The following is a 20005-nucleotide window of genomic DNA, read 5'->3' as shown; positions in this document are numbered from 1 at the left end:
CTGCCGTCTATGGGGTCACACAGAGTCGGACACGACTGAAGCAACTTAGCAGCAACATCAGCAGTATTTGTTGAGCTCCTAAGGAGTGACACTCACTGTGTTTAGTTTTTTATTAGCATAACATACCCCTTGTTATTTGGTCGCTCGGTAGTGTCCCACTTTTTCAACCCCATGGACTGCAGCATGCCAGGCTTTTCTGTCCTTCACCATCTCCTGGAGCTTGCTCAAACCCATGTCTATTGAGTCAGTGATGCCATCCAACCATCTTGTCCTCTTGTTGTCCCTTTCTCCTCCTGCCTTCAATCCTTTCCAGCATCAGGGTCTTTTCCAAAGGAGTTGGGTCTTTTCTAATGAGTTGGCTCTTCACATGAGGTGGCCAAAGTACTGGAGCTTCAGTCTCAGCATCAGTCCTTCTAATGAATATTCAGGATTGATTTCCTTTGCAATGGACTGGTTGGATCTCCTTGCAGTCCAAGGGACTCTCAAGAGTCTTCTCCAACACCACAGTTCAAAAGCATCAATTCTTCAGTGCTCAGCCTTCTTTATGGTCCAACTCTCACATCCATACATGACTACTGAAGAAACCATAGCCTTGACTAGACGGACCTTTGTTGGCAAAGTAATGTCTCCGCTTTTTAGTATGCTGTGTAGGTAGGTCATACCTTTTTTTCCAAGGAGCAAACGTCTTTTAATTTCATGGCTGCAATCACCATCTGCAGTGATTTTGGAGCCCCCCAAGATAAAGTCTGCCACTGTTTCCACAGTTTCCCCATCTATTTGCCATGAAGTGATGGGACTGGATGCCATGATCTTAGTTTTCTGAATGTTGAGTTTTAAGCCAGCTTTTTCACTCTCCTCTTTCACTTTCATCAAGAGACTCTTTAGCTCTTCTTTGCTTTCTGCCATAAAGGTAGTGTCATCTGCATATCTGAGGTTATTGACATTTCTCCTGGCAATCTTGATTCCAGCTTGTGCTTCATCCAGCCTGGCATTTTGTATGATGTACTCTGAATATACGTTAAAACAGGGTGACAACACATAGCCTTGACATACTCCTTTCCCAGTTTGGAACCAGTCTGTTTCCCCAAGTCTGGTTCTAACTGTTGCTTCTTGACTTGCATACAGATTTCTCAGGAGGCAAGTAAGGTAGTCTGGTATTCCCATCTCTAAAAAATTTCCACAGTTTGTTGTGATCCACACAATCAAAGGCTTTAGCATAGTCAATGAAGTAGAAGTAGATGTTTTTCTGGAACTCTCTTGCTTTTTCGATGATCCAACAGATGTTGGCAATTTGATCTCTGGTTCTTTTGCCTTTTCTAAATCCAGCTTGAACATCTGGAAGTTCTTGGTTGAAGTACTGTTGAAGCGTGGCTTGGAGAATTTTGAGCATTATTTCGTTAGTATGTGAAATGAGTGCAATTGTGCAGTAGTTTGAACATTCTTTGGCACTGCCTTTCTTTGGGATTGGAATGAAACCTGACCTTTTCCAGTCCTGTAACCACTGCTGAGTTTTCCATATTTGCAAAGGAGAAAGGAAAGATATACCCATCTTAATGCAGAGTTCCAAAGAATAGCAAGGAGAGATAAGAAAGCCTTCCTAAGTGAACAATGCAAAGAAATTTGGCATATTGACTGCAGCACTTTAACAGCATCATCTTTTAGGATGGCCTTCCTTGGTGGCTCAGCTCCTGCAATGCAGAAGCTCTGGGTTCATTCCCTGGGTTGGGAAGATCCCCTGGAGAAGGGCATGATTACCCACTCCAGTATTCTGGCCTGGAGAATTTCAGAGATGCAAAGAGTCAGACACAACTGAGAAACCTTCACTTCTTTTAGGATTTGAACTAGCTCAGCTGGAATTCCATCACCTCCACTACCTTTGTTCATAGTGATGCTTCCTAAAGCCAAGTTGACTTCACATTCCAGGATGTCTGGCTCTAGGTGAGTGATATACCTCGTGGTTATCTGGGTCATGAAGATCTTTTTTGTATATTTCTTCTGTGTATTCTTGCCACCTCTTCTTAATATCTTCTGCTTCTGTTAGGTCCATACCATTTCTGTCCTTTATTGTGCCCATCTTTGCATGAAATGTTCCCTTGGTATCTCTAATTTTCTTGAAGAGACCTCCAGTCTTTCCTATTCTATTGTTTTCCGTTATTTCTTTGCATTGTTCACTTAGGAAGGCTTTCTTATCTCTCCTTGCTATTCTTTGGAACTCTGCATTAAGATGGGTATATCTTTCCGTTTCTCCTTTGCCTTCTGCATCTCTTCGTTTCTCAGCTATTTGTAAGGTCTCTTCAGGCAGCCATTTTGCCTTTTTGCATTTCTTTTCCTTGGGGGTGGTTTTGATCACCACTTTCTATATAATGTCGTGAACCTCCATCCACAGTTCTTCAGGCACTCTGTTTATCAGATCTAATGCCTTGAATCTATTTGTCTCATCATAAGAGATTTGATTTAGGTTATTCTTTTATGGCCTAGTGGTTTTCCCTACTTTCTTCAACTTAAGTCTGAATTTTGCAATAAGGTGGGTGCATTTCTCATCTCTGTCATTCAGATAAAGAAACAGGTTCAGAAATGTTAAGAAACTTGCCAAGCCCCAGAGATGGTAGCTGCCAGATCTGGGATGTGCACCCAGAGGCTTCAGTCTACAGCAGAGGCTCTTCTCCTTGACACGATATTGCTTATGTATTTCCTCCTCTATATAGACTGTGTATCTACATGCCTACTTCTGATTCAGCTGTTCTCTCATTCCTGAATGCTTTTCTCACATCTCCATACTTCAAAGATCCTATTTTAATCCTATCCATACCTCAAATATCAGTTAAAGACTCCTTTCTCTATAAAGCCTTCCTTGCAGATTCAGCCACCGAAACAACCTCTCCTTCATCTCAACTCATACAGACCCAAGTGCTGGTTTGGCCCTTGGCACTTACTGCTGTCATTCTCATTCTATGTACACTTATCTCTTCAACTAGATCAGGAGCTCCTTGAAGGGGAAAGCCTCTGGAATCAGGAAGGCCTGGAATGAGAGGGTCTTGGGAGGGGCTACGTAACCCTTCCAAGCTGTAGTTTTCTCTCTTAAGAAATAAGAATGCTAGCCTGCAACGATACTGTGTGTACTAAATGAGATATGTAAGCGTGTTTAGCATAGCACTCAGTACAAGTAGGAACTCAAAAAATATTTCTTTCCCTCTCCTTGTCTGGGTCTACCAAGTTTGCTACTTGTAATTGCACAGACTTCTGCATATAGTGGGTTCATTAATGCATGGTTTTCATCTGGAGAGAAACAATAGTATTTTTAGCTCTTTTTTGCTTCCAGGTAAAAGACCATCTCTATACTGAGATACTATGTTGATGAACACATTACTTTTATTTTTTTTATTTTTATTTTTTTTAACACATTACTTTTAGACACACAGAAATCAAGGAACAGCTCCAGACAGTTATAAAATAAAGTTTTGAACATGTTATTTGGAAATGAGCATTTAAAAGAAATACTTTAATCTGTCTGGCAGGTAGAAAAATGTACTAAGATCATCAGTAGGCCAGAAGGTTTTTAGGCTACTGGCTTTGAGAAAGTCATCAAACTATAGAAACCCACCAGTGGATGCTACCTGGAATATTTTCTGGGTAAAGCACTAAAAGGAAATGAACTCGCGAGAAGTATTCTAGAATACTTGAATTTCATCCATAGAAACTGCATTTTTTTTTAACATGTTTTCTATATCAGCCCTCAACTGGAATGGGAGCCTTGGGGAGCCTCTCAATTAAGTGAGAGGGAAACACTCAACACATTAGCTTACAAAGTCCAGAGGCTGCAAACTGGTGTAATAAGCTGTGAATCCACCAACCTCCTTAAAGCAACTGGAATGTGAATGTGTTTAGATGGGCACACGTACTGTAGTCTGCAACAGTCCTTATCATTCCCCACTGCACTACACCTGCTGGCTGGTTTTTCGAGACTAAGGGCTGAGCTTCCAACCCTGAATTAACTAAAAACACACAGGTCTGGTCTCACTGCATCACACACGTGATTTCCCAGACTCACACAGGGTAAGGCAAACACTCAGCTCTGGGTAGGAGTATTACTGCCTCTTTTCATACCTTGTTTAATGAGTTCTTTAATCCTCCCTGGAGTTCCTACACCCAGGTGTACTACACGCTTCTCCAGCAATTTTACCTGCTCCTGGACCTATTTCAAAATGGAAGAGAAGGGAAAAAAGAAGAGTCATTAGAAAGCTCAATCACAGCCCAATTTTAGAGCATTTAATCTAAAAGCTAAACAGCAGAAGTGAAACAGCAAAAGGAGCTACTCCTGTTTAGGGTCAACTTTCAGGGCAAAGAGGGTTAACATCAAGACAGAAGAGAGCATCTCCCTAGAAAACTGGTTAAGCCTCAGCTTCTGTACAAGAATATCACAGCACAGAGGAACGGTGACTGTTGTGGGGACAAAGGCAGGGAATGCAAAGAAAATCAGACTGGGTGTTAAATACGTAAGGAAGGCACCAAAGAACACGCTTGCTAAGGAGATAAGGTAAAGCGGTTGAAGTGAAAAAAACTGAGGTCTGGAAGTGGCCCTGAGGCATCACTTCCACTCCTCACCAGGAACCACAGGCCCTCGCTTACCTTTATGTGTTTTGCGAATAATTTTATAACTTTGCTGTCTCCTTTGAATGCAGTCATTGACCTAATGAAAAGAAATAGATTTACTCATAAGAAAACTCACTCATTCAGGGCCATGCCAACCACTTATGTATTACCCTTTGATTTATTTAAAAGAATATGCACATTTATGTAGGTATATGTGTACATATATATGTGGATATACACACATAAACAGAAATCCTGATTTTCAGCCCATCTCTGGAACAAGAGTGGGGTGGCCTTTATTCAGGCATGCATCTGGGTTGGCTTTTAACTTTCAGAAACAAGGTTAACTGTACTTAGGTTTCCTTGATTACTGAAACATGTAGACTTGCCTTTTACCTGTATTAAAATGAAAACCATAGTCTCAACATGGCATCACTCTTGCTAAAAGCTCATGATACTGAACCCAGATTTAATATTTGATCTAACTACAGTTTCCACTTCTCTCAGAAATGTAATCTTAATCAACCAGTCTGAAATTTCTGGTCAAGCCCCAGTAAGATAACCTGTTCTGTGGGGCTCTCCAACCCCCAAAGGAAGCTAAAACCTTGCTGCTTCCTCCCCCACCCCAAAAGATGTTTTGGCCTAAAAATAGGTCGTTCTGCTCTCCCCTTGCTCCACCCTTTTTCCAAGAAACCTTCCACTGTGCACAACCCCTCAGGGTGCCCTTCTAGTAGCTAGTTGGGATGCTGCCTGATCCACGAATTGTTGAAAAAGTCAATTTGACCTTTAATTTACTTGGTTGGATTTTGTTTTTTAACACCTTTAATACAAAAGTTCTATATTTTAGATCCCTGGCAGAGAATTTATCTTCAAACTCTGCAGTATAGTTCTCACCCAAAATTTGGTTGAAAGAATCTTAGCAGTGATGTCAGCCTGTGCTCTTCGGAGCCCAAGGCCATGTACAGAGGTCTATGTGTGGCTGCCCAGAGGGCTCAGGGTAAGCGGGCTCGTGCCCTGCATTCAGAGGAGCCTCCTACTTTTATTGACTTTGAAGAGTGAGCTTATCTGTAAAATTTTACATGTGGAAATGTTTTGGGTATAAATGTGTAAAACTGGGTATAAAAGAATAATCTTCTAGTTGATATTTGGGATGAGAACATGGGAATGCTGCTTGGAATACTACTCTCCTTTATATACCACTATTATACTTGAGAAATATTACTGACCAGTGGGAATATATGAAGTTACAAAGTGGTGACTCATTCTACACAAATTCTGTTGCACTTGAGTCTGTACTTATATATGAGCTTTCTCCGTGGTGAGGTTAACTAAGAAGACAATTTAGGGGCCATATTTAATATAGTGTATGGTTCTCAAGAGAACAGGTAATCTTACAAAATTTAGAATTATTCAATAGTCACCTTTATGAATAGGGTTCATTGTGCCTGCTCAGAAATCACCTAACCTTGAAATGGATCATAATATTACTGAAGACACAGAAAAACACCGAGAATTGGCAAATGAAGTACAGCACCACGGTGCTTCTATGCCCCTCAGAAAGGCATTTATGTACTCAAATCGATGTGACAGCTTGTTTTTAAGAAGCCATCTTCAGGCCAACCCCTTTGCCACTAGGGTTTGAATCTGAAATAAGTTCTGCAGCAGTAGTTTCTTAAACACTGAAAAGTCAATGTGAACTCCTATGATTTCAGAGCCAGCAAGTACAGCTGTCCAAAACCAGTTGGAGTCTTAAAGATCAATTATGTTTAGAGCAGAAAAAAGGAACACTTCTGTTTTACTGAGAGGGAATTTTACAATTTAATGTGAGTGCCGAGCAGGAAAGAAGGATTTGAAGGACTATTAACAATCATTAAAAACTACTCATGGTCAGATTACTTCATTTAGAAAAACAGAGGCTAAATAACTACCAAGAATCAACTTTGCACTTTAGTGTATTTGATCAAGTTCCTTTTTCTTCAGGACTTGGATTCTTCTTTGTTTTGTCTCTGGTCAAAGCTAAGCAAGAGCCTGGCTCCGGGAGAGGGCTGAGTCCCAGTAAATCCATTTTACTCTGATGGCTCTTCTTTGAATACTGAATGTTACTGATTCAGTGGAAGCCTTTTTGTTTATTCTACAAAAACTACAGTAAATGAAAAGGTATGTGAAAGCACTTAGTAAAGTACCTACAAATTATCTATAAACTGGAATTTTTATATGTAAATTTTTGTTTCATTTGGCATTTTTCTTGGTATAAGAAGTAAGATGTGGATCCAAGTTAATTTTTTCAGATGGCTACCTGATTGTTCCAATACCAATTATTAAAGTCTATCTTTCCCTACTAATTTGTCGCTTTTGCCATATTCTGTACATATACATATGGGTCTACTTACGAACTTATAATTCTGCTCCACTGTTTTGAGCTGTCATGCACATGCCCGTTCCATACTGTTTTGATTGTTGAGACTTTGCAATATGGCTCTTAATAAAACAATCTGATGGATACTATAGGCCTTCATTAGCATTCTCTTTTGGAATTTCCACAGCTATTATTTCTTCTGTATTATATGAATTTAGAACTATTTTATCTAGCGTAAAAAACAACTTTATAGAAGTTTCATTGGAAATCTATGAAATCTGTAGATTATTCTGGGTAAACAGATATATTTACATCAAATTTTCCAATTTAACAACATGGTTCACTTTTCTGTTTAAGATGTTCTGCATCCCTTGTGTAATATTTTCTTCATCTAAATTTTGAGAGGTTTATGCATTGGTGTTCTATTTTTTCTTGTTATATGGTTTTAAATTAGATCTTTTCTTTCATTTATTTCTCCAAATTGGTTATTGCCTGTATAACCTCCCAGCTTTCACCCTTGCCCTCTACAAAGTGTGTTCTCCACACAGGAGCCGAAGTGAACCTTTAGAATAATAATTCAGATCATGTGACTCCTCTGCTCAAATCCTCCAACGGTACTCCATCTCAGGGCCTTTTGTATCTACTATGCCTTCTGCCTGGAACACTCTTCTCCCAGACATCTGCTTGGCGTTCTCATTCACTGTGCAAAACTCTCTGTCTAAATGTCAGTCTCCTAAGAGAGGCTTTCTGCAATTATCCTTTTAAAAGCAGCCCCCATTCTCTTCTATTCCTTTGCCATGATTTGTTTTTTTCTTACATAACTTATCACTACTTGACATTATAATGTGTATTTTATTTGTTTATCATCTGTCTCCCTCATTGGAGAGTAAGTTCCATGAGAGAGGAGACTCTGTGTATTTCGTTCACTGCTACATTGCCAGCAAATAGAACATATCAGCTTGGCACACATCGGTTACTCAGAAAACAGTCACGAAATAGAACAGGTGAAGCTTCCAACCTAATGAGCTCCAGAGCTCGGATGGCAGAGCCACAGATAATCAGCATCAGGACTGATTTCTTCTCACTGTGGTTTTTCCGAAGCTTCACCCATTTGGGGCAGACTGAAAAAAGAGCATAAGGAAAACATCACCCTACGTATAGCAAACTAAGGCTCCACAGTTGAACACTGTCCAGTTACTTCACTATTATTTCATATAGTGAGCATTGTTCAGATACTATTCTCTGGTTATCCTAGACATTAAAATGGAACATCATTAATTTATACCACAAAACATAAAATACGCTAACTAAATAACTAAATGCGACCAGCTTTAGAACTAAGTAAAAAAAGTTTGTACAAAAAAAAAAAAAAAGACAAAGAAAACTTAATAACCAGTGAGACTGATTCTATTATTACCTGCATTTACATTTGCTGTATTTGAGGCTAAGAAAGGTTTATGAACTCAAGTTGAGTGTCATCAGAATTGGTTAGAATGTGAAAACAGAAGGCTAAATTACTGTATCTAAACTAGCTCATTATTGGTCACAATGAATGACTATCTACCATGAGTAATCTAATTATTACCGCCTACATACAATGAAAAAGACAAAGTCAGACCGAGCAACAGCCAAGGTCTGAGTTCTGAATATGGGAACAGAATTTCAGAGTTGGGGTCAAGATCATAGTCCCACTTCCCAGTCTTTCAGATAATAAAATAGAGTCCTGGAGGAGTCCTCAGTAACTTGTGCCAAGTCAAACATCAAATTGATGGGGTACTTGGGGCGAGAACACCAATATAATTCTCTGGATTCCAAGAGCAACACATCTAATGTGCTGTACAACAAAAACAAGACCAAAACTCAAATCCCCAAAACCAGAGAAAAACAAGAAAAAATTAAAGTAAATAAAAATTAATATCAAGATGGACCTAAAAAACATTAATTTAAAATCCACTTAGGATGGGAACTTCATTTTAAATTTGAGGTTTTATAAGTTTTTATTTTAAAGAGACAAACCTCATGTTTTAATGGAAATAACAATTTGATGAATAGTTTTTTAAAAAAGGAATACTTACCTTCTTTTAGATATGACGAAAGACTGTGAGTTAAATCATTGGCCTTGAGGAAGCAGGAGTCTAGAAATATGAGAAGCATACTTTGTAGAGGATTTTGCAAACACACACTCGAAACATTAAATGTGAATGATATATTCTTGAACAGGTTGTACAACATTAATCAGTTGAGGACTCATTTATTTTAAAGTGTTGTCTAGCATTTTAAACAACAGCAGCACCAACAGTAGACTTTTAACTGCCCATCATTTGTGTTTTTTTTGAGCTGTGAGTTCAGTTTTATTTGGGACAAAACGAGGATTATAGCCTGGGAGACAGCATTTCAGAAAGCTCTGAAAAACTGTTACAAAGAGTTAGGGAGGAAGGTCAGGATACATATAATTTTAATAAAGGGAGAGTGCATGCAATCAAGCACATTTTTTTTGCAGAAAATTGCTGCTACTACCAGTCAGATGAAGGTTACTGCTAGTCACAAAGAGCATACACTCACCATGAAGGCTTCTCTAGATATGAAAAGATGGAAGAATTGGGCTCAGAAAATCATCTCCTGAAAATAATCTATCTGAGGACCTGTTCTGCCAGTTCTTCCAGAGCACAGGGTGCTTCATTTCTTTTTTTTAAATTAAATTTATTTATATTAATTGGAGGGAGGCTAATTACTTTACAATATTGTATTGGTTTTGCCATACATCAACATGAATACGCCATGGGTGTACACATGTTCCCCACCCTGAACCCCCCTCCCACCTCCCTCTCCATACCATCCCTCTGGGTCATCCCAGAGCACCAGCCCCGAGCATCCTGTATCCTGCATTGAACCTGGACTGGTGATTCATTGCACATGTGATATTATACATGTTTCAATGCCATTCTCCCAAATCATCCCACCCTCTCCCTCTCCTACAGAGTCCAAAAGACAGTTCCATACATCTGTGTCTCTTTTGCTGTCTCGCATACAGGGTTATCGTTACCATCTTTCTAAATTCCATATATATGCATTAGTATACTGTATTGGTGTTTTTCTTTCTGGCTTACTTCGCTCTCTATAATAGGCTCTAGTTTCATCCACCTCATTAGAACTGATTCAAATGTATTCTTTTTAATGGCTGAGTAATACTCCATTGTGTATATGTACCACAGCTTTCTTATCCATTTGTCTGCTGATGGACATCTAGGTTGCTTCCATGTCCTGGGTATTATAAACAGTGCTGCGATGAACACTGGGGTACACGCGTCTCTTTCAGTTCTGGTTTCCTCAGTGTCTATGCCCAGCAGCGGGATTGCTGGGTCATAAGGCAGTTCTATTTCCAGTTTTTTGAGGAATCTCCATACTGTTCTCCACAGTGGCTGTACTAGTTTGCATTCCCACCAACAGTATAAGAGGGTTCCTTTTTTTCCACACCCTCTCCAGCATTTATTGCTTGTAGACTTTTGGATAGCAGCCATTCTGACTGGCATGAAATGGTAACTCATTGTGGTTTTGATTTGCATTTCTCTGATAATGAGTGACCTAAACAGACATTTCTCCCAAATAGACTGACCATCATTTTTTCAGTTCAGTTCAGTTCAGTTCAGTCGCTCAGTCGTGCCCGACTCTTTGCGACCCCATGAATCGCAGCATGCCAGGCCTCCCTGTCCATCATCAACTCCCGGAGTTCACTCAGACTCACATACATCAAGTCCGTGATGCCATCCAGCCATCTCATCCTCTGTCACCCCCTTCTCCTCCTGCCCCCAATCCCTCCCAGCATCAGTCTTTTCCAATGAGTCAACTCTTTGCATGAGGTGGCCAAAGTACTGGAGCTTCAGCTTTAGCATCATTCCTTCCAAAGAAATCCCAGGGCTGATCTCCTTCAGAATGGACTGGTTGGATCTCCTTGCACTCCAAGGGACTCTCAAGAGTCTTCTCCAACACCACAGTTCAAAAGCAATTCTTCGGTGCTCAGCCTTCTTCACAGTCCAGCTCTCACATCCATACATGACCACTGGAAAAACCATAGCCTTGACTAGACAGACCTTAGCCGGCAAAGTAATGTCTCTGCTTTTGAATATACTATCTAGCTTGGTCATAACTTTTCTTCCAAGGAGTAAGTGTCTTTTAATTTCATGGCTGCAGTCACCATCTGCAGTGATTTGGGAGCCCCCAAAACTAAAGTCTAACACTGTTTCCACTGTTTCCCCATCTATTTCCCATGAAGTGATGGGACCAGATGCCATGATCTTCGTTTTCTGAATGTTGAGCTTTAAGCCAACTTTTTCACTCTCCTCTTTCACTTTCATCAAGAGGCTTTTTAGCTCCTCTTCACTTTCTGCCATAAGGGTGGTGTCATCTGCATATCTGAGGTTATTGATATTTCTCCCGGCAGGCTTGTGTTTCTTCCAGTCCAGCGTTTCTCATGATGTACTCTGCATATAAGTTAAATAAGCAGGGTGACAATATACAGCCTTGAGGTACTCCTTTTCCTATTTGGAGCCAGTCTGTTGTTCCATGTCCAGTTCTAACTGTTGCTTCCTGACCTGCATACAGATTTCTCAAGAGGCAGGTTAGGTGGTCTGGTATTCCCATCTCTTTCAGAATTTTCCATAGTTTATTGTGATCCACACAGTCAAAGGCTTTGGCATAGTCAAGAAAGCAGAAATAGGTGTTTTTCTGGAACTTTCTTGCTTTGTCCATGATCCAGCGGATGTTGGCAATTTGATCCCTGGTTCCTCTGCCTTTTCTAAAACCAGCTTGAACATCTGGAAGTTCACGGTTCACGTATTGCTGAAGCCTGGCTTGGAGAATTTTGAGCATTACTTTACTAGCATGTGAGATGAGTGCAATTGTGCGGTAGTTTGAGCATTCTTTGGCATTGCCTTTCTTTGGGATTGGAATGAAAACTGACCTTTTCCAGTCCTGTGGTCACTGCTGAGTTTTCCCAATTTGCTGGCATATTGAGTGCAGCTCTTTCACAGCATCATCTTTGAGGATTTGAAACAGCTCAACTGGAATTCTATCACCTCCACTAGCTTTGTTCGTAGTGATGCTTTCTTTTTTTTTTTTTTTAAATTTATTTTTTATTTTATTTTATTTTATTTTATTTTTTTAAATTTTAAAATCTTTAATTCTTACATGCATTCCCAAACATGAACCCCCTCCACCCCCTCCCATAACATCTTTCTGGGTCATCCCCATGCACCAGCCCCAAGCATGCTGCATCCTGCGTCAGACATAGACTGGCAATTCAATTCACATGATAGTATACATGTTAGAATGGCATTCTCCCAAATCATCCCACCCTCTCCCTCTCCCTCTGAGTCCAAAAGTCCGTTATACACATCTGTGTCTCTTTCCCTGTCTTGCATACAGGGTCGTCATTGCCATCTTCCTAAATTCCATATATATGTGTTAGTATACTGTATTGGTGTTTTTCTTTCTGGCTTACTTCACTCTGTATAATCGGCTCCAGTTTCATCCATCTCAACAGAACTGATTCAAATGAATTCTTTTTAACGGCTGAGTAATACTCCATTGTGTATATGTACCACAGCTTTCTTATCCATTCATCTGCTGATGGACATCTAGGTTGTTTTTCTAAGGCCCACTTGATTTCACATTCCAAGATGTCTGGCTCTAGATTAGTGATCACATCATCATGATTAACTGGGTTGTGAAGATCTTTTTTGTACAGTTCTTCTGTGTATTCTTACCACCTCTTCTTAATATCTTCTGCTTCTGTTAGGTCCATACCATTTCTGTCCTTTATCAAGCCCATCTTTGCATGAAATGTTCCTTGGTATCTCTAATTTTCTTGAAGAGATCTCTAGTCTTTCCATTCTGTTGTTTTCCTCTATTTCTTTGCATTGATTGCTGAAGAAGGCTTTCTTATCTCTTCTTGCTATTCTTTGGAACTCTGCATTCAGATGCTTATATCTTTCCTTTTCTCCTTTGCTTTTCACCTCTCTTCTTTTCACAGCTATTTGTAAGGCCTCCCCAGACAGCCATTTTGCTTCTTTACATTTCTTTTCCATGGGGATGGTCTTGATCCCTGTCTCCTGTACAATGTCACGAACCTCATTCCATAGTTCATCAGGCACTCTATCTATCAAATCTAGGCCCTTAAATCTATTTCTCACTTCCACTGTATAATCATAAGGGATTTTATTTAAGTCATACCTGAATGGTCTATTGGTTTTCCCTACTTTCTTCAATTTGAGTCATCATTTTTTAGAGTAGTGAAAGAGAAGCTTGTTGTACATTCAGTGGACTAATGAAACATTTTTATTTTCAAATCCATGGAAATAGGCAATATACAAAGGTAAAGCTGAAACAGCTAATGGATCTTTGTGGAGATGCCCAAACTCACCAGTCACCATAGACGTGCAAATTAATATAAGATGAGATAACATTGTGCATATACATTAGAATGGCAATTGTTAAAAAGATGTACCAAGTATTGCTGAGAAGGTAGGATGATGGAAATTCTTGGGAACTACTGGTGAAGTATAAAGTGGTATTGCTATGCTGGATAGTAATAAAATTAAGGCGTACATCGTGAAGAAAGCTGAGCACCAAAGAATTGATGCTTTTGAACTGTGGTGTTGGAGAACACTCTTGAAAGTCCCTTGGACTGCAAGGAGATCCAACCCTCCATTCTAAAGGAGATCAGTCCTGGGTGTTCATTGGAAGAACTGATGCTAAAGCTGAAACTCCAATATTTTGGCCACCTCATGAGAAGAGTTGACTCATTGGAAAAGACTCTGATGTTGGGAGGGATTGAGGGCAGGAGGAGAAGGGGGTGACGGAGGATGAGATGGCTGGATGGCATCATTGACTCGATGGACATGGGTTTGGGTGAACTCTGGGAGTTGGTGATGGACAGGGAGGCCTGGTGTGCTGCAGTTCATGGGGTCGCAAAGAGTTGGACACGACTGAGCTACTGAACTGAACTGAACTGATATCATATCCCTATGAACCCATGATTACATTCCTGGAATGTAATGGAAAGAAAGAAACATTATGGAAAGAAATTCTCGTGTAGTCTATAAAGACACACTCAAAACCTTCATACAAGTATTATTTGTAATGCTGGAGAACTAGAAGCAACCTAAACATCCATATAGGAGAAAATGCATGAACAATAAGTGGTAGATGAAATCACTGGAATACTATGTAGCATTTTAGAAGCAATGAACTACATGTACGTAAAGCTACACAGGTGTCCTGAAAAAGCGTTCAGGGAGGAAAGAGAAGGAGAGGTGCAGTACAACTTCATTTAAATAAACTGTGAAAAGCTTCCACGTGCAACAATGTGACATACGCATTTTAAAAAATGAACAGTGACTCATTAGCGTCGATGCCTATGGAGAAAGGAAATCGGAGTGTGGGTGGGGAAGAGCAGGAATAACACATCAAAATGCGACATTAACACAACAGAGCACAGCACCACAATGAAAGGGAATGAAGCAAACTGCAATAAAACAAGGGGCCTTGATCAACCAATGATGAGCATGGTCTAGCAACCAAGTAGTATTATTAACGCTGTACCTAAGATGTATAAAAAAGCATGTCTATCACCCAAATTCTTTATACCAGAAGAAGTCTGTCTATAAACACATCAGAGTGTTAGGGAGTAAACTATTACTGAATTAAATGAGACTTATGTTGTGACCCAGTGCATACAAATTCACAGTATGTGAGTAACTTCAAAGATGTTGCCCTCTGTATCCTGTTGTAGAGCCTCTGATGATCTTTAAAATTATAATCTCCCAAGTCTGGATATGATCAGACTCGCCTGCAGAGCATTACAATAGATACAGATTCCTGGAATGGAGTCCCCTTGGCACAGTAAGTCAGAATTCCTTGGGGCTGGGCCTGGGAATTTGCTTTTTAAGTTTCTGGGTGATTCAGTTGCTTACAGGCATTTAGCACTGATCTGAACTACAATGCAGCTCTCAGGAGGACAGCTAAGTTAGCTCTAAGTGATTCTTGCTTCAAAACTCTAATTAAGTTCCCATGTATATGACATTAACAATGTACAGCGCACAGTATTAATTGAAAAGACATGTTCCTTCCCTACAGACACAAACAACGTGCAAACCACAACCAAGTCAGACACTGGGCAAACTAAATAGGAACAGTATTTTATTACTTATATCCATATAAGTAATATATGCCCCTTCCTGAGACTGTTCTGATAACCGATGGCATGTCCCTCCTTCAAATGACAGAGACCTCCTCTCTGTCTCGGCCCTGACGGTGTAGTGATGGGCCTTTTCTCTAAAACCTTATGATGTTTTCAAACACTGTGACTCAGAATGGCCTAATTTCTTAACTAAAAATGAAAACCTGTTCCTTTTGGCTACAACAGTCTTCTTTTAACATATTTTAAATATTTTCCCCTAAGTCAATCATGACCACATATTCTTACCTAACTATATTATTGAACTCTAATGATGATATAATATAAACTCACTATGGAACTCAAGTGACTCCTTAAAGAGTTCTTCTGACTTTTGACTCTCTGCAATTCTAACAAAGAACTAGAAGGGAAAATTGACTGCTGAGTCACAATGAAATCAAATTTCAGTTAAACCTTGAAGAGGCTTTGTTACAGCACCTGGTTCCTGAGATAGAGGAGTCAGGAGGAGCTCTCCTCCTGAGGAGCTGTGTGCTTAGAAGAGTCATCTCTAATTGCTATTGGGGTTTCTGAGCTCAGTAAGTAGGAAACTTCAGGACTCACTCATGTAGAAATGAGTTCCTTCAATTCTCTACAGGGCATTTCTTTCGGAAAAGGAACAGACAGGGGAACTGGTGTCTCCAATCCAGTGTGCATTAAAAAAAAACCATGCACACATCATTTTATAAAAGAATTATAAAAATTCAGGGAACGGGCTGTTTTTCAGCTTCTCGAGTCTCTAGAAAGTATAAAGTTGTAATGGAAAAAGGAAATCAAGCCTCCTTTGACTTTTTCCAAAAGCAGTGTTAGATATTCCTAGTAGTCTACAGATAGCTCATCTGAAGCCGTGGTGCCCGATATTTTGTTGTTTGACTTTATGACATCTATTTTCTTCAGTCTCAGAACAAAAGAGTAATAGATTATGTCATTATTTTGAAATTCATTAAAATTGGTTTTTAAAAGAATTTTCCAATATTTTTAACTTAATTATAAATATTCTATAAGGCAGAAGATCTCATTTAATAGTATACTTAAGAATCATACCTGGTGAGGTGTCAGCCTTGCTAAAAAATGTAGAATTTTGTTCATATCTTTAGATGGTTTACTTGAGAAAGTCTTGGTTGGAAGCTAAAATACTACCCTAAAAGCAGAACAATGACTAGACATCCACGATGAGGGCAACAACAGAACTAAAATGTTATTAAAGCTAAAGTTCTTGTCTATAAAGGATGAGTAAATTAATCATCTCTACTTTTAAATGTGTGCTTTATTTTTATTTAACTTCTATCTTCATTAAAGATTCTTATTCATTGAAAAATCTGCCCCCAAAACACACCCACTACCTTTGCAGTAAAAAAAGTTTACCAATCTATTAGACTGAACAAATACCATTTAGCATCTTAATGAAGAAATCATCCAACAGTTAAAATGATAAGGTTCAGGAAAGGAGTACTAGCACATGGAAAACACAGTCATTAGAGGGAAGAACAGGAAGCCTGGTTGTACCTGGTAGGGTTAGTTCTTCTAATTCAATCACTGAGCGACTGCTGCTGTAATAGCCCTTCATCAGCTTCTGTAGGTCTTCAGGTGTCCCTGGTTTTGGCTCTGATTTTGCAAGAATATCAGTAATTTTCTTCTGATGAGAAAGAAGTAAAAATAGGAAGACAGATTTTTAGAGTGGCATTTGGCTGAGGATAGGTTGATTCCTCTGGCATTTAAACTGTAAATAGGTTCTGGTGATGGCCAAGCATGAATGGGTTCTAATAAATACACTTGAGAAAACTTGAAAGATACTTTTTAGACATAACTACTGCTTTGAAAAGTGGATGATCTAAGAGACTCCTTGGTCTATGATTTCTAGGAGAACTACAAATTTTGCAGGAGTCTATAATACGTGCTGCTACTGCTGCTGCTGCTGCTGCTAAGTTGCTTCAGTCATGTCCAACTCTGTGAGACCCCATAGACATCAGCCCACCAGGCTGCCTCATCCCTGGGATTCTCCAGGCATTTTCTGTTAAAAGTCAGTAAGTGTTTATTTTATTTTTTGATTCTTTCACTTACTTGTGTTATATACAGAGCTTGCAGTCAGTGTGATACAATTTCTTTAAAAACTGTTACTGACATTTGCATTATGCCCAGGCATGTGGTCAGTTTCTGTAAATGATCCTTGTGGGGTTTTTTTTTTTTTTTTTTAGAGTTTTTATTTATTTTACTATTTATTTATTTATTTATTTATTTTTGCCATGCTGGGTTTTCATTGCCACACAGGCTTTTCTCTAGTTGTGGCAAGCAGGGGCTACTTTCTAGTTGCGGTGTGCTGGCTTCTCACTGTGGTGACTTCTCTTTTTGTGGAGTGTGGGCTAGGGTGCTCGGGCTTCAGTAGTTGCCGCACGTAAGCTAAGTAGTTGCACCTGCCAGGCCCTGGAGCACAGACTCAACAGTTGTGGCACTCGGGCTTAGTTGCTTTGCGACAAGTGAGATCTTCCTGCATCGGGGATTGAACCCATGTCTCCCGTACTGGCAGGTGGATTCTTTAATCGCTGAGCCACCTTGGGCTTCCCTGGTGGCTCAGGTGGTAAAGAATCTGCCTGCAATATGGGAGACCTGGGTTTGATCCCTGGGTTGAGAAGATCCTCTGGAGAAGGAAATGGCTGCCCACTTCAGTATTCTTGCCTGGAGAATTCCATGCAGAGAAGCCTGGTGGGCTATAGTGCATTGGGTCGCAAATAGTTGGACACGACTGTGCAACTATGACTTTCACCAAGGAAGTCCTAAAAGTCAGTAAATCTCGTTGCTTATGGAAACCCCTTTCTAAGCTTCAGACAATGTGTATTCCTGGGAGAGTAGAATTTGAGAATTTCTTGTGTAACCTGGATCTTAAGGCATTGAGTTTCAGTTTGGATTTCTGGGATTCAAGAGCTGCAGGAGTAATCCCAGCAAAGGAGCACACTGAAAAAGGGCACTTAAGACCCTCAATGCTCAAGTCTTGGGAGAGACACCTCGAATTGGCCCCATAAAAAGCAGAACAGGAAATGCTCTACAACATCTATTTTGATTTGGATTTATTTGTGTAGCATATTCTAAACGCCTGCAATGTACTAGGAACATAAATTGTTCATTCAACTTTCATCATGAATTTCCCTTCTTATATCTTTCTAATATTTCACCAAAAATTCAGAAAGGCCCTTCCTTGCTTCCTACACCACCTTTTTCCCCCTCCATCCATACTATGTTCCTTTTCATACCACTGCCAAGAACAAAGCTCTGTCAAATGAATCAACTTTACAAAAAAAAAAAAAAATGTCATCAGCGGGCAGATTTCAGCATGACCTCAGCCAAGGCCAAACCATCTAGCTAGAGTTCTGACCTTGAGCCCTAAGAACGTAACACTCTTGAGGCTATTAGTGTACAAACTATCAAAGAGAAGTTAAAGTCATTTCTTTAAGGACTTGCCAAACCTCAGCCAATTTGGCATCTTCCATCTTCCTATTTGGCCATATGCAGGCAAGGAAAACATAGGCACACACTCTCAGTTTTCTAAAAGCTTGCTGTTAAGTAATTGGTTTGCATCCATCTTCTTTCCTCTAATCCCAATCATATTTCCTCTGCTGACTACAGCAGTAGACCCTTCTTGGCAGGGAGAGAATTACACTGCTGTTTTCATAACAGTGGTAGAAGGTCAAAGCTAACCACACTTTCTTCAAGGCTGAGCCATAAGAAAGTCTGTATAGGAGCAACAGAGTTTCCCATATGTTCACAGGCAAGTCTGAAAATGAAAGGGTAGTCTTTTGCTTTAAATTATGGTTCAAACTTAGAGTCAGAAATGCCTTATACTTACACTACTTTCATCTGCTTAATCTTTTCTTAGTAATACTCTAAGATATAAGATTTTTTAAAAATGAAATGGTTAAGAAAAGAAGGTTGGTAAATTTCTTTTCTTGGATAAATCCAGAGGGGCCAGAGGGCAGGACAGCTCTGGGCCCCTTCTAGAATTAGAAACCCATGTCTGACTTCTAACCACAGTGAAAACACAGAGTAACAAAGATGCCTGGTAATCCACAAGACTGAAATAGGAATTCGAAGAATTTATTTTTAGCTCCAGCAAAAACACTTATTACTAGTGACCTTAAGAGAGTCACCAAAGCTTAATGAGTTTTACAACTTTTGCATCTCTAAAGTGGGGATTACAATAACTGATTCATCAAAGTACACGATGTAACAATGTGATGAAAAAAAAGAAAAAACAAACAAACAAACAACAATAAAAAAAACAATGTGATGAAAACCATGCAGGGCCACACCACTGTAAAAAATAACTAATATTACCTTTTTCCTCTTCCTGGTCTTGGCGGCATCTTCATTTGTCTCCTTTGGTTGTATCAAGAAACATTCTTTAGGCTATAAAGAAACATAAATGAGAAAACTTTCATCTTAGCATGATGAGCCATTCCCTGGTGGCTCAGCTGATAAAGAATCTGCCTGCAGTGTGGTAGCCCTGCATTTGATCCCTGGGTGAGGAAGATCCCCTGGAGAAGGGAACAGTTATCCACTCCAGTATTCTGGCCTGGATTTCTGGAGAATTCCATGGACTATATAGTACATGGAGTCGCAAAGAGTCAGACACGACTAAGCGACTTTCACTTCACTTAGCATGATGAGGTGTCAACTAATGGTATGAATCCCAAAGTACCTATTGTCATGCCTGTATTCTTCAGAATATCTTGGTAATATGGACAAAGAAATGTTGCAACATCTACTGTAGGCTATTATGCAGGGGCTGGCTGAGAGAATTTGTAAAAGTGAGAAAGTGCAGATGATCTAAGACGGGA

The 20005-nt window shown here is 39.7% G+C and overlaps 1 protein-coding gene and 1 long non-coding RNA gene across 9 annotated transcripts in view; one reads left to right on the top strand and one right to left on the bottom strand.

The window, feature by feature from the left end:
- The window catches only part of CMSS1 (cms1 ribosomal small subunit homolog), a 394573-nt gene that overhangs the window by 5707 nt on the left and 368861 nt on the right, over window positions 1-20005 (bottom strand). For all 5 annotated transcript variants that reach the window (XM_060416610.1, XM_060416607.1, XM_004002874.5 and 2 more), the window contains 6 exons: window positions 19503-19574; window positions 16683-16812; window positions 9022-9081; window positions 7965-8067; window positions 4627-4687; window positions 4105-4192 (listed from right to left, as the gene is read on the bottom strand). In XM_060416610.1, the coding sequence (XP_060272593.1) occupies window positions 4105-4192; window positions 4627-4687; window positions 7965-8067; window positions 9022-9081; window positions 16683-16812; window positions 19503-19574 (514 nt within the window). The remainder of the gene's footprint in view (window positions 1-4104; window positions 4193-4626; window positions 4688-7964; window positions 8068-9021; window positions 9082-16682; window positions 16813-19502; window positions 19575-20005) is intronic.
- The window catches only part of LOC121816330 (uncharacterized), a 52892-nt gene that overhangs the window by 9014 nt on the left and 23873 nt on the right, over window positions 1-20005 (top strand). The window contains exons 1-2 of one of the 4 annotated variants that reach the window (XR_009600932.1): window positions 14734-14845; window positions 17038-17196. The exons of 1 other annotated variant lie outside the window; for it this stretch is intronic. This is a non-coding gene — a long non-coding RNA (uncharacterized LOC121816330). Of the gene's footprint in view, window positions 1-14733; window positions 14846-17037; window positions 17201-20005 lie in introns of those variants that run through there. 2 more of the 4 variants (XR_009600926.1, XR_009600924.1) reach the window with 2 other exon arrangements.

The sequence above is a fragment of the Ovis aries genome, chromosome 1, assembly GCF_016772045.2.
Source record: "Ovis aries strain OAR_USU_Benz2616 breed Rambouillet chromosome 1, ARS-UI_Ramb_v3.0, whole genome shotgun sequence".
NCBI classification, from domain to species: Eukaryota; Metazoa; Chordata; class Mammalia; order Artiodactyla; family Bovidae; genus Ovis; species Ovis aries.
This window is presented reverse-complemented; position numbering and strand designations above follow the sequence as displayed.